Source organism: Borostomias antarcticus (genome assembly GCF_949987555.1).
Source record: "Borostomias antarcticus genome assembly, chromosome: 16".
NCBI classification, from domain to species: domain Eukaryota; kingdom Metazoa; phylum Chordata; class Actinopteri; order Stomiiformes; family Stomiidae; genus Borostomias; species Borostomias antarcticus.
The window spans coordinates 6,112,280-6,124,697 of record NC_140249.1 but is presented as its reverse complement, the minus strand read 5'-3'; the positions used below and the strand labels follow the sequence as shown (position 1 = coordinate 6,124,697).

At 46.3% G+C, this 12,418-nt stretch overlaps 1 protein-coding gene across 1 annotated transcript in view; it reads right to left on the bottom strand.

The window, feature by feature from the left end:
• The window catches only part of cdin1 (CDAN1 interacting nuclease 1), a gene marked incomplete at its 3' end in the record, with an annotated part of 44,446 nt that extends 32,838 nt beyond the window's left edge, over positions 1–11,608 (bottom strand). The window contains exons 1-2 of the mRNA XM_084451477.1: positions 11,576–11,608; positions 11,168–11,286 (exon numbers count right to left, since the gene is read on the bottom strand). Coding sequence (XP_084307603.1) covers positions 11,168–11,286; positions 11,576–11,578 — 122 coding nt within the window. The 5' untranslated portion in view covers positions 11,579–11,608. The remainder of the gene's footprint in view (positions 1–11,167; positions 11,287–11,575) is intronic.
• Positions 11,609–12,418: the final 810 nt, after the last annotated feature.

The following is a 12,418-nucleotide window of genomic DNA, read 5'->3' as shown; positions in this document are numbered from 1 at the left end:
ACGCGCACACGCACACGCACACGCACACGCACACGCACACACACACACACACACTTCGCAATAGGACGATCTGGGGCTCTATTGTGTGCCAGTTATAACCCACAAATTGATGTAGTAAGCATTGCTATGCATCCCATTGATATCCTCCATATGGTGAGTATGAGTGCTGAGCGCTGCTAAACTAGAGGAAGTAGGATTCATTTTCTAAGTCGGAAAACTTTCACAATAAGAGGCTATTATGTCACAATGCACACAGCAGCACACATATCAGTTTGGTAAAGAAATAATTTGAGCAAACATCACACAGAGAGAGAGAGAGAGAGAGAGAGAGAGAGAGAGAGAGAGAGAGAGAGAGAGAGAGACATTGGAAGGAATGAGGTCTTTTATCAGCCTGTACTTCCCTCAGGTTATCAGTAGATCTGATGAGGTCCTTCCTGTTGGGGTCAATAACAATGACCATAGCTAGGATGACCCCATTCCGATAGCATCAGTAAACACAGAGAGCCCTGTCTCACTCCCAGAGCCTGGCTCAGCTCATCATCATTGCCCATCTCCCTGATGAGCCAAAAGAGTGAAAACAGATAGCTTCTATCAGGCAACACACACAGATACACACAGATACACACAGATACGCACAGATACGCACAGATACACACAGATACACACAGCGCTGGGCTCCGTCACATCTCAACTTAACAATAAATTCAGGCGAGTCGACTGGAAATAAATGATGTCTCGTGCACTTTTTATAGTCTCATTGAGAAGTTTAAGGGTCAAAAACATTTGTGACAAACACATTGACCTCTCCGAGAGGAACTTTCCCAAATGCTGGTGCGTGTTTGGTAATTTAGAAGCCGGGGAGACAGAAGGTCAGGAAACAGAAGAGTGCTTAGGGAATCATTCACTCTCCAGATAATTAGCCATCCTTACAGCCTAGCATACCACATTAATATGCATGGAGCCCAAAATAGTAATGCACCACATCTGATTGAAACAATTAGGACCTTCGCTGTTACCCTAGTGGAATGACTGTCTGTTCTCTGCTATAATTAACGACTGGATATACTTTTCCATTGCCTGATACAGTATACTGTGTAAGACATGGCGCTGTATAGAATTACAGGATAATTGAGTCCTGTAATGTGGTGTAGGAAAAGTAGAAGATGAAACACAAAAAGTGGAATTTTGTTGTTAAGAGATTTGCTGTTTGAATCAGAAAGAACAAGAGACCTATGATACTAACCCTAGCTGGAGGGGGGAGACATATACACTATCAATTATATTCAGAATCTTCCTATTTACAAATAATTAATTATAAACGATAGCAGTAATTTACCTAATGAGAGCCACCTGGCTAATGGCATGGGGATCATATGCTGTGACAGTGCTTGGTGTTGGGATGATCTGCCTGCAGAGTGCTGCTTGTACTCAAGTCTTCAGGGCACGGAGACAACTGAGGTATGGTGAGTATTACTACTCTATTAGACTCTAGTATTACTACTCTATTAGACTCTAGTATTACTACTGACTAGACTCGAGTATTACTACTCTATTAGACTAGTATTACTACTGACTAGACTAGTATTATTACTCTATTAGACTCTAGTATTACTACTGACTAGACTCGAGTATTACTACTCTATTAGACTCTAGTATTACTACTGACTAGACTCTAGTATTATTACTCTATTAGACTCTAGTATTACTACTGACTAGACTCTAGTATTACTACTCTATTAGACTCTAGTATTACTACTCTATTAGACTCTAGTATTACTACTGACTAGACTCTAGTATTATTACTCTATTAGACTCTAGTATTACTACTGACTAGACTCGAGTATTACTACTCTATTAGACTAGTATTACTACTGACTAGACTAGTATTATTACTCTATTAGACTAGTATTACTACTGACTAGACTCGAGTATTACTACTCTATTAGACTCTAGTATTACTACTGACTAGACTCTAGTATTACTACACTATTAGACTCTAGTATTACTACTGACAATTAGACTCTAGTATTACTACTCTATTAGACTAGTATTACTACTGACAATTAGACTAGTATTACTACTGACAATTAGACTAGTATTACTACTCTACTAGACTAGTATTACTACTCTATTAGACTCTAGTATTACTACTGACAATTATACTCTAGTATTACTACTCTATTAGACTCTAGTATTACTACTGACTAGACTCTAGTATTACTACTCTATTACACTCTAGTATTACTACCAAGTCTATTAGACTAGTATTATGACTATTAGACTCTAGTATTACTACTCTATTAGACTCTAGTATTACTACCAACTCTATTAGACTAGTATTACTATTACTTACGGCATTAGCATTACGGTACGGTATCTAGTTACACGGTACGGTTTACGGTATTTCACGGTATACGGTATATTTCACCTCCCCAACACACACAAAAAACAAGTATTTTACTTTGAAGGAACTACAGTGCAACACATGATGGAAAATACACACAAATAATGACACTGTAATTAAGCTGTTTATTAATAGCAAGCTTATATTAAATTACAAAATGAACTGTTGCAAGCAACTTGAAATGTCAAGTTTCAGCAGCGCATTATTGTGTAATACCATAAATGTAATACCGTAAACACAGGGAATGTCACGGTTCTAATACCGTGGACATTTTATACCGCGGTTCACGGTTTTACGGTATACCGTCTCATCCCTACTACTGACTAATAGACTCTAGTATTACTACTCTATTAGACTCTAGTATTACTACTATTAGACTCTAGTATTACTACTATTAGACTCTTGTGATACTACTGACTCAAGTAGACTATAGTATTACTACTGACTCAATTAGACTAGTATTACTACTGACTCAATTAGACTAGTATTACTACTGACTCTAGTATTACTACTGACTATGAGACTATTAACATAATGTTACTGTTTGGATACTGTATGAAATCTTGAGATCTAACCAACTAGAGAGCACCATTCTGACATTAAAATGGGAAATCTAAACTAGTCTTTCTTTCCCTTGAATGAATATTTCACGCTGAAGGAAATAGCTGGATGTATTTTGGTTAAATACTATATGCAAATGTCTGTAATTATACATGCTGATAGGAGACAGCTAACATCTGTCTAGCCTAGCATCATCAGCCTGGCGAAGAAATATGTCTTTAGTCCTCATTGGATAGTCTAACTGTGATACATTTAGATCAGCCACACTGAGACACACACAGCACAGAATCATGCCGCTACAAACAAATACTTGTTTAATGAACAAAGACGTTTACCATTACAGCTGATTTTCTTCAGAACTCTCTTTAATGTAAATGTTAATGTGAATGAGGAATTGAATGCAGACAAATTGATTAATTGTGAGATATGGGTAAAGTTAGGCATACCATCCATAATAAATCCCATTCGTCTATCGACCTAACCTCCAGTACTTTCAATATCACTTTGTTGATATTGATTGTTGTAGTTTTAGGCCTATGCCAGTCTGAAACTACTAGCATATCCACTCCATTATTTGTATCAATTACTATAGCAGACCGTGTTGAAAACCAAAAGACAAATCTAATATTTCCTTAACAAAAACCATCAGATTCTTCTTGGCTGCAGTGACCCCCGCCCCCCAACCCCCCCTCCCCCCTCCCTCCCATCAGACCCTGAGTGTATTAAACTACAGACAGGAAGTGTGTGAGGAAGCCAGCGGAGTGAGCCATGGGGGAGTGTGGAGGGACAAGAGATGTCTTTACCAGAAGCACAACAGGGCATCTCGCTCCATATCACCGACCTGACAGAGAGAAATATCAGCCCGTACTTTATTATAATCTTCTACATCTGGCCCCTCAGAGGTGTCCAACACGCCACAACCGCTCTAGTACCCTGGTGGGCAGAGCGGGGCCAGTAAGGCAGTCCTGACTGTGATGAGTGGTGAAAGACTTGGCAAAACACGTTATACCGTAGCTATCATTGCGCGTTACTATTGTTAGGCGATATAGTGTCATTGTTATCATTGCTGTCTCTGCAAGCTCTCGTCTAAAAAAAAAAAAAAATTGGAAATGAGGTCTCCGATATCCATCCTGTGTCTCGCGTGTCCTCTGATCTAGCAAGACAACAACGTTCCGATGAGCGACCGCCCCGTCCCTGAAGCATGGCCGTGCCGCTTGGTCCATTCTGGCCAATTTGTTCCATTATTCTGTTGCGATTGATTCCAGTGTGCAAACGGAACCCGGGGCTAGGGACTCCAGCATAGCTGCCCAGCTGTAGAGGGTTGTACAGTGCACCTCCTGTTGTTGCGCACGCGTGTGTCTTTTACAGTATGTGCTAAGGTTTTCATCCAAAGCCGTCAGTGTAAATAAAGTTATATTTTCCACCATTCTTAATAACACAAATTATGAAGAGCCTTTTGGATATTTAGAATCGGTGTACAGCATGTAGTGTAGTGTCCTATGTATATGTCCAATGATTGACAACATAGTCCGTCAGCTGACAGTAGCTTGCGTCTGCGTGGTTAGCCCAGTGAGCCACGTCTGCGTGGTTAGCCCAGTGAGCCACGTCTGCGTGGTTAGCCCAGTGAGCCACGTCTGCGTGGTTAGCCCAGTGAGCCACGTCTGCGTGGTTAGCCCAGTGAGCCACGTCTGCGTGGTTAGCCCAGTGAGCCACGTCTGCGTGGTTGGCCCAGTGAGCCACGTCTGCGTGGTTAGCCCAGTGAGCCACGTCTGCGTGGTTAGCCCAGTGAGCCACGTCTGCGTGGTTAGCCCAGTGAGCCACGTCTGCGTGGTTAGCCCAGTGAGCCACAGCGTTGGTTTACAGTAGCTACGCCGAGCGCGCCAACCCCGAGCAGGACACCCCTGAACTGGGAGGAAGTGCAGCATCCCTGGACTTCCTAATCACGTCATTGATCACATCAATTATTCATGAGCTCCTCAACCTGACCTGGAGTTGTAAAATCAGCACAGCCTCACTCCTCTCTCTCCCTCTCCTCTCTCCCTCTATCCGAGGTTCTTCTGATCACATCAGCCCCTCCAGCTCCGTGATTGGTTCTCCCTCCGCATCTTGGTCTACACAGACAGCGCTCCCATTGGCTGGAGGAGTTTCACCCACAAATGCTTGACAGCTGGCAGAGCACGCGTGTGTGTGTGTGTGTGTGTGTGTAAGCCAATGCCACATCCACACTATAACAGCCAGGCAAACACCACATCCACACCATAACAGCCAGACCAACACCACATCCACACCATAACAACCAGACCAACACCACATCCACACTATAACAGCCAGACCAACACCACATCCACACTAACAGCCAGACCAACACCACATCCACACTATAACAGCGAGACCAACACCACATCCACACTATAACAGCCTGGCCAGCACCACATCCACACTATAACAGCTAGACCAACACCACATCCACACTATAACAACCAGACCAACACCACATCCACATTATAACAGCCTGGCCAACACCACATCCACACTATAACAGCCAGACCAACACCACATCCACACTATAACAGCCAGACCAACACCACATCCACACTATAACAGCCAGACCAACACCACATCCACACTATAACAGCCAGACCAACACCACATCCACACTATAACAGCCAGACCAACACCACATCCACACTATAACAGCCTGGCCAACACCACATCCACACTATAACAGCCAGACCAACACCACATCCACACTATAACAGCCAGGACAGCACCACATCCACACTATAACAACCAGACCAACACCACATCCACACTATAACAACCAGACCAACACCACATCCACACTATAACAGCCTGGCCAGCACCACATCCACACTATAACAGTCTGGCCAACACCACATCCACACTATGGCTCTGTCCCAATTCAAGGGTTGCATCCTACCTAGGCTGGATTTGAAGGCTGCTACTGTACATCACAGTGGGGCGACAAGTGCTGTCCCAATTCATTCAACCTACGAAGAGTCCTCCGAATGCAGCCCACAAATGCGGCCTACTTTTGACGAATTTGAAGGATACAACTGCTGGATCCTTCGCGGCCTCCCTCCCAGAATGCGTTTCGGTCCGGATGAATTCCTGTACCAGCCGCCATTGCTCGGATTTTAAAACGTTTTCAAACCGCTTTGATGTTAATATTATTAAGTTTTAATAAATGTTCATGCCTGATAGTACCACCATAGAATCCCAATATGTGGAAACTTAATCCAAATTACGCGTGCCTGTATCTACGAGTTTAGATAGACGATTTAGATAGGCATTTTCTGTGGTGTTTCCATAACAACCTGTCATCAGCATTGGGCATCCACAATGGTTACCTCAGGACAGGTCGCGCTAAGTTACCTCAGGACAGGTCGCGCTAAGTTACCTCAGGACAGGTCGCGCTACCGGCGCGCTTGGTGCTGCCTAGGCGACAAAATGACGAGTTGGGAATCCTCCGTAGGCTAGACCGTCCCATTTCCCAAAACATTTACATCCGGCCTACCTGGCCTGAAGGACGCGACCTACGTAGACCATGTAGGCTGCGACCTAGGTAGGATGCAACCCTTGAATTGGGACAGAACCTATAACAGCCTGGCCAACACCACATCCACACTATAACAGCCTGGCTACCACCACTCTGACAGCTACAGTAGCATTAGGCCTATTTGTGGGAGGGGGAAATAACATTGAAATGTTAACATTAATAATAAGTAATGTCGGGAGGAAAATAATAAATAATAATATTTTTTTTTTAAATGCTAAATTTCGGAGCTTTACTGAGGAATGTCATTTCTAACATTATATTTTTGCTACTGAAAGCCTTTGAACAATCCTATGTAGGCCTCTAGTCCCCAGGGTACAGGTCTAAAACTCTCTCTAGATCATGTAGATTTAAGATTATTTTTTTTATATACCATAAACAAAGATTGTCCATGAATTCAATATATTACTGTGAAGATAGACCTAGAGCAACTGCCGCTAGCCACAGGAAATGAGAACAGGTTGAAACTACAACTGGGAGCAACACACTACATTTCACAGCCTGCTTTGTGTGCTACTAAAAAGCCCTTTTAATGAGCGGGAGAACCCAGAGGTTAGTTAAGGAATAATACAAAATCCTGTGGATTAACTGGCATGTAATAGAGAGATAAACACCATAACCACAACAAATAATCAATGAGCGAGTCGCTGGGCTTCCTCCCCAGCCACAATATTACCATCAAAAACAAAGTGTCTGCAGCCAGGAAATCACCATATCAATGGCACATGCCACAACAAGCCTGGCCTCCGCCCCCCCCCCCCCTGGATCACGCTAGATAAACCCCAAATAACAGAGAAATTAACAAATGCTTGACATTTGCTCAACATCCATTACTCTGACACTTCTTCAGAATTTCAAAAGGCTGAACGCATGCTTAATCAACATTCATATTCCCCCAGCGAGGCGCAGGCACCATATTGCAGCCCGCCTCGCTGCTGATGAAAACGGCACATTAGGGCCCGATTCACAAACGTTCAGGGACTCTATGCCAGGGAGTTGTGTGTGCGTGTGTGTGTGTGTGCGCGGGCGTGTGTGTGTGTGTGAGAGAGGGGGACTTCTCCTTTTCCTTTTAAACATATTCCAAAATAGTAGCATCTGCCGTAATATCTCTCCACCCCGCACGCACGCACGCACGCAACACACACACACACACACACACACACACACACCGCCCCTCCCTCCACGCTGGGCCATGTGCAGAATGAGCTCAATGGCCTTTTAAAGGGGGGAGTGATCATTACATCCCAAATTCATTCATAAGGTAGCGCACAGGGGCCAGAGGAGTCTCTCTTACTCTCCTCCTCTTCTCTCTCTCTCTCTGGGGACCGGGCAGAGGGACTGGGGTCCCCTCTTCTTCACCCAGGGAAGCCAGACGAGGCCTAGGAGAGCAGCAGCCCATCATTTCCAATTCTAATACGCGGCCAGAGAAAGGCCTGATGTCACTCCCCCCCCACTCTGCCCTGCCTGCCTGCCTGCCTCTCATTGTAGCCAGGGTGCAGACACTAGGCAGGACACCCCAGCTGGATGGGCGGGAGGGGCGGGTAGGGAGGGGCGGGGGTGGTATTTTGCATGTTCCTCTCCATTGTGAGCGGGGGGGGGGGGGGGTAAAGAGTGACAGCACCGTGTCCAATTCTGTTCCCCTCAGAGCAGCCGGGCCCGGCAGGACAGAGCGGGCTGACAGATGACTCCCAACATCTGTGTTACACAGGGGATACAGATGAGGGCCCCGCCACGCATCTCTCCCTCTCTCTCTCCCTCCCTCTCTCTACTCTCCACCCCCTATGCGTGCCCCATCCCACAGGAGAGAGTGACAGGCGTCCTGTGGAAATCACCTTGAAACGGCCCATCACAATCATTATCATCAAGGGTTTGGATATCCCTCCCATTGAATGTCCTATCAAAAGCAATGATTGCAAATTACTTTTGTGCTTGAGAGGATGCAGCATTTTGGAACATTGCCTGCGTCCGTTCCAGTATGACAAATAGGGCAACTGCACAAAAGAATTCGGAGCGGCTTAATGTTAAATGTGGCTAAACGATACAGTGCTGTGAATTGCTGTGTGTGTGAAACCCGAGTTCAAAGCTGAGCGGCTACGTGGTGTAGGCCTTCCTCTAACTATCTGGGTTGACAATATTTAACATCAACTGTCCCTCTGTCTCATTATCTCACTACCTGCCCCCCTCCCTCTCCTCTATGTGGGCAAGTCCCCCCCCCCCATCCCACTAATGCCATGTAGGCTAGACTCCCCACCGCACACCCCAGCCTGGCCAGTGTTTACGCAGTGGCAGGACTCCCACAGTCCAAGGGGGAGATTGGGAGGGGGGGGGCGTGTCGTGCCTGAGCGCATGCTAAGAGATGATGGATGGCCTAGTCGATATGTTATGTCTTAAGAGCCTGATTTCCTGCCAGTCCAATCACTAACCCCCCAGAGCCCGGCTCAGCTGATTGGACAAGCAGAATAATTTTGCAGGCTGTGAAAACAGTGCTGCCATGGCTGCCTGTCAGGGGCCTCTGAGGAGGCGGGGAGGGGGGGTGTTTAAGGAGCAGGGGCCTCTGAGGAGGCGGGGAGGGGGGGTGTTTAAGGAGCAGGGGCCTCTGAGGAGGCGGGGAGGGGGGGGTTTAAGGAGCAGGGGCCTCTGAGGAGGTGTGGGGGGCGGGGTTTAAGGAGCAGGGGCCTCTGAGGAGGCGGGGAGGGGGGGTGTTTAAGGAGCAGGGGCCTCTGAGGAGGCGGGGAGGGGGGGGTTTAAGGAGCAGGGGCCTCTGAGGAGGCTAGGGGGGCGGGGTTTAAGGAGCAGGGGCTTCTGAGGAGGCGCGGGGGGGGTTTAAGGAGCAGGGGCCTCTGAGGAGGCGTGGGGGGGGTTTAAGGAGCAGGGGCCTCTGAGGAGGCGGGGAGGGGGGGTGTTTAAGGAGCAGGGGCCTCTGAGGAGGCGGGGAGGGGGGAGTTTAAGGAGCAGGGGCCTCTGAGGAGGCAGGGAGGGGGGGGTTTAAGGAGCAGGGGCCTCTGAGGAGGCGGGGGGGGGGGGGGTTAGGGAGCAGGGGCCTCTGAGGAGGCGGGGAGGGGGGGGGTTTAAGGAGCAGGGGCCTCTGAGGAGGCGGGGAGGGGGGGGGGGGTTAGGGAGCAGGGGCCTCTGAGGAGGCGTGGGGGGGGTTTAAGGAGCAGGGGCCTCTGAGGAGGCGTGGGGGGGGTTTAAGGAGCAGGGGCCTCTGAGGAGGCGTGGGGGGGGTTTAAGGAGCAGGGGCCTCCCAGTGATCGGTTACGGTGGAGGAAATAATAACAATAACGGCAAGACTAAACAAGAGCGCCAGCACCACCGGGAGGACCGGCCACGCAGAACCACAGCCATGAAAACATCCAAATGTTTTTTTTTAATTATCACCCCCAGAAACGTCGTACGATGACGTCCAAGGTCTGCTTCAGACACAGAATCACCTTTAGGGGTAAGCTGAAGGATTTCACACGGAAAAAAAATACTACGAGTACATTAGAAAATGATGCTCTCTTATATAAACAAAAGGTACCCGAACACGCAGGCGAGGTAACATATTCTGTAAAGCGCTGACACGCCAGAACAAAGGCATGTTCAAGGTAGGCCACGCGCTCCTCTGGGACCTCCTCTGGTACCTTCTCCTGGCTGGTGATTAGGGCACAATGGGGAGCAGGAAGCTCCCGCATTCATGAGTCTCTGCCGGTGACCTCTGTGGGATCAGCAGCGTCCCGGTGGCCTTGGGGGATTACACGTGTTACATTCAATAAAGAGCGTCCCCTCGGTGTCAAGGAGAAACGCAAACATGACCATTAACCCCCACTTACACTCGGGGCTGGGGGCCGATCCGTGCACTGGACCGCTGGACGACCGCGCAATGAGCATCGGATAAAAACTGAGAAGAGCCGGTCAGTGATTAGAAATGTAATCAGGTCAACAGTAACCCTCATGCAAACAGGCCCAGCCTACACTGCACAAACAAAACAACAAACATCTTTATTTATCACACAGTGAGACACACACATCACACGGTGTAGGTGGCAAAGCCGAAACACACACACATGAAATGTGGAGCATCCTCCATGTATTAGGCTGTAGGTTGTATTACGCTACATTACATCACAGTCATTAAGCAGGTCACTTTTATCCAAAGCGGGTTATAATATTTGTATTTAACGTAGGTAGTCAGTGTACTACTACTCGCCAGAACTCACAAGTGCATCTCCTTTCTAAACAAGTGCATAATCATACAGTACACTATGGCAACATCAAGGACAGTGTGAGATGTAGTAGGCTAGTCTATAAAGATTACAAACAGAATAGAACAACATAATACTCTACTCTAGAACATCCTTGAATATGACAAAAAAATATATGAACATGACATCTTTTGTGACGTTTGCTTTGGCAATGTAATGTATGTAAACATGTTTCCCGTGCCAAAAGCCCTTTGAATTGAATTGAACTAAGAGAGAGAGATAGAGAGATAGAGCGAGCGAGCGAGAGAGAGAGAGAGAGAGAGAGAGAGAGAGAGAGAGAGAGAGAGAGAGAGAGAGAGAGAGAGGACAGTCTAGCCTAAACCATGCGGAGGACAGTAGCACTAATGTCAAGTGATGAGAGGGCGTGGCAGCAGCACTTACTTTGGAAATCTCTCTTTTAGGATCTTCATGCTCTGACGTGTGGGTCTCAGCTGATCGGTGCTTCTCACAATCTCTTTGTATTCAGCTCGAGACAACTTCATTTTAGTTGATCTGTGCACCTAGAACAACATGAATAAATGGACCTCGAGTCATTATGTTCAGCCGGTACCTATGATACTGTATTTCACCTGCATTAGCTGTCAAGGATTCAGATCAGCTGTGAAAAGCCAGTGCAGTTGGCTTGTTCGCTTCCCAGCTCACAGGTTTTTAGGACGACACACACCTCGAATTCGGTCTCTCTAACAATTACAAATCACTTGTCGGTCAAATATTAGCAACCCCACACCTTCAGAGGCATATACGATGAAGAATTGCGATTGTATTTGCTCGGAAAACCGGAGTAATTACCATAAATACGAGGAGCGCGAGTCTGTTGACTTCCCGATTGGTTCCCGCGAGCAAGTTGAAGCTCCAGCGTCAATATGAACAGCTTTCTCATTGGTCCAAACTCGCAGAAGTTCAGTACGGCGGTATGTGATTGGTGCAGTTGTCAGCGGTAGGTCTGTATGCGCTGCTGCGAGGCACGGTGAGGATGAGACTGCAGCGTCAGAAGGAAAGCTTTCTTTAGCCTTATGAAGATTCAAGATGCAAGATCTCTTTATTGCCATGTATAGGCTATGGTTCACACATTCAAGGAATTTGACTGCGACCAATAGCCTGAAACCAGACGGTGTATTATTTCTCACGAATGAAAATATGATTTCCTCATGCTGAGCATCGTCTATGATTTTGTATTAGACTAAGAACTGCTTTATACATTATCCATATAAATATGTTGTGCAATTTTCCCGCGGGGATCAATAACCTACTTAGTGCTACTACTACTACTATTACTACTACTACTACTACTGTACTACTACTACTACTACTACTACTACTACTACTACTACTACTACTAAACTCATACTAGTATATTTTACATGACAAAGAAAAGCAGTCATTAGTCTATATTTATTTCCAAATAAATAATAACAAAAAACAGATTCATTGAATTGATTTTCTTACCATGGAAAATCCAAAAGACCAGATGTAGGCTAATGTTTAGACTTCAGCAGCCTAAATAGTCTTTCCTTTCACCCTCTATAATCCATCATGATCACTGCCTCAATCCACTAATCTATGACCTGTCTGTCTGCATATGGAGCAGATTAAAGAAAATGTTTCTCTCTTCAAAGGTGTTCACACTGTAGC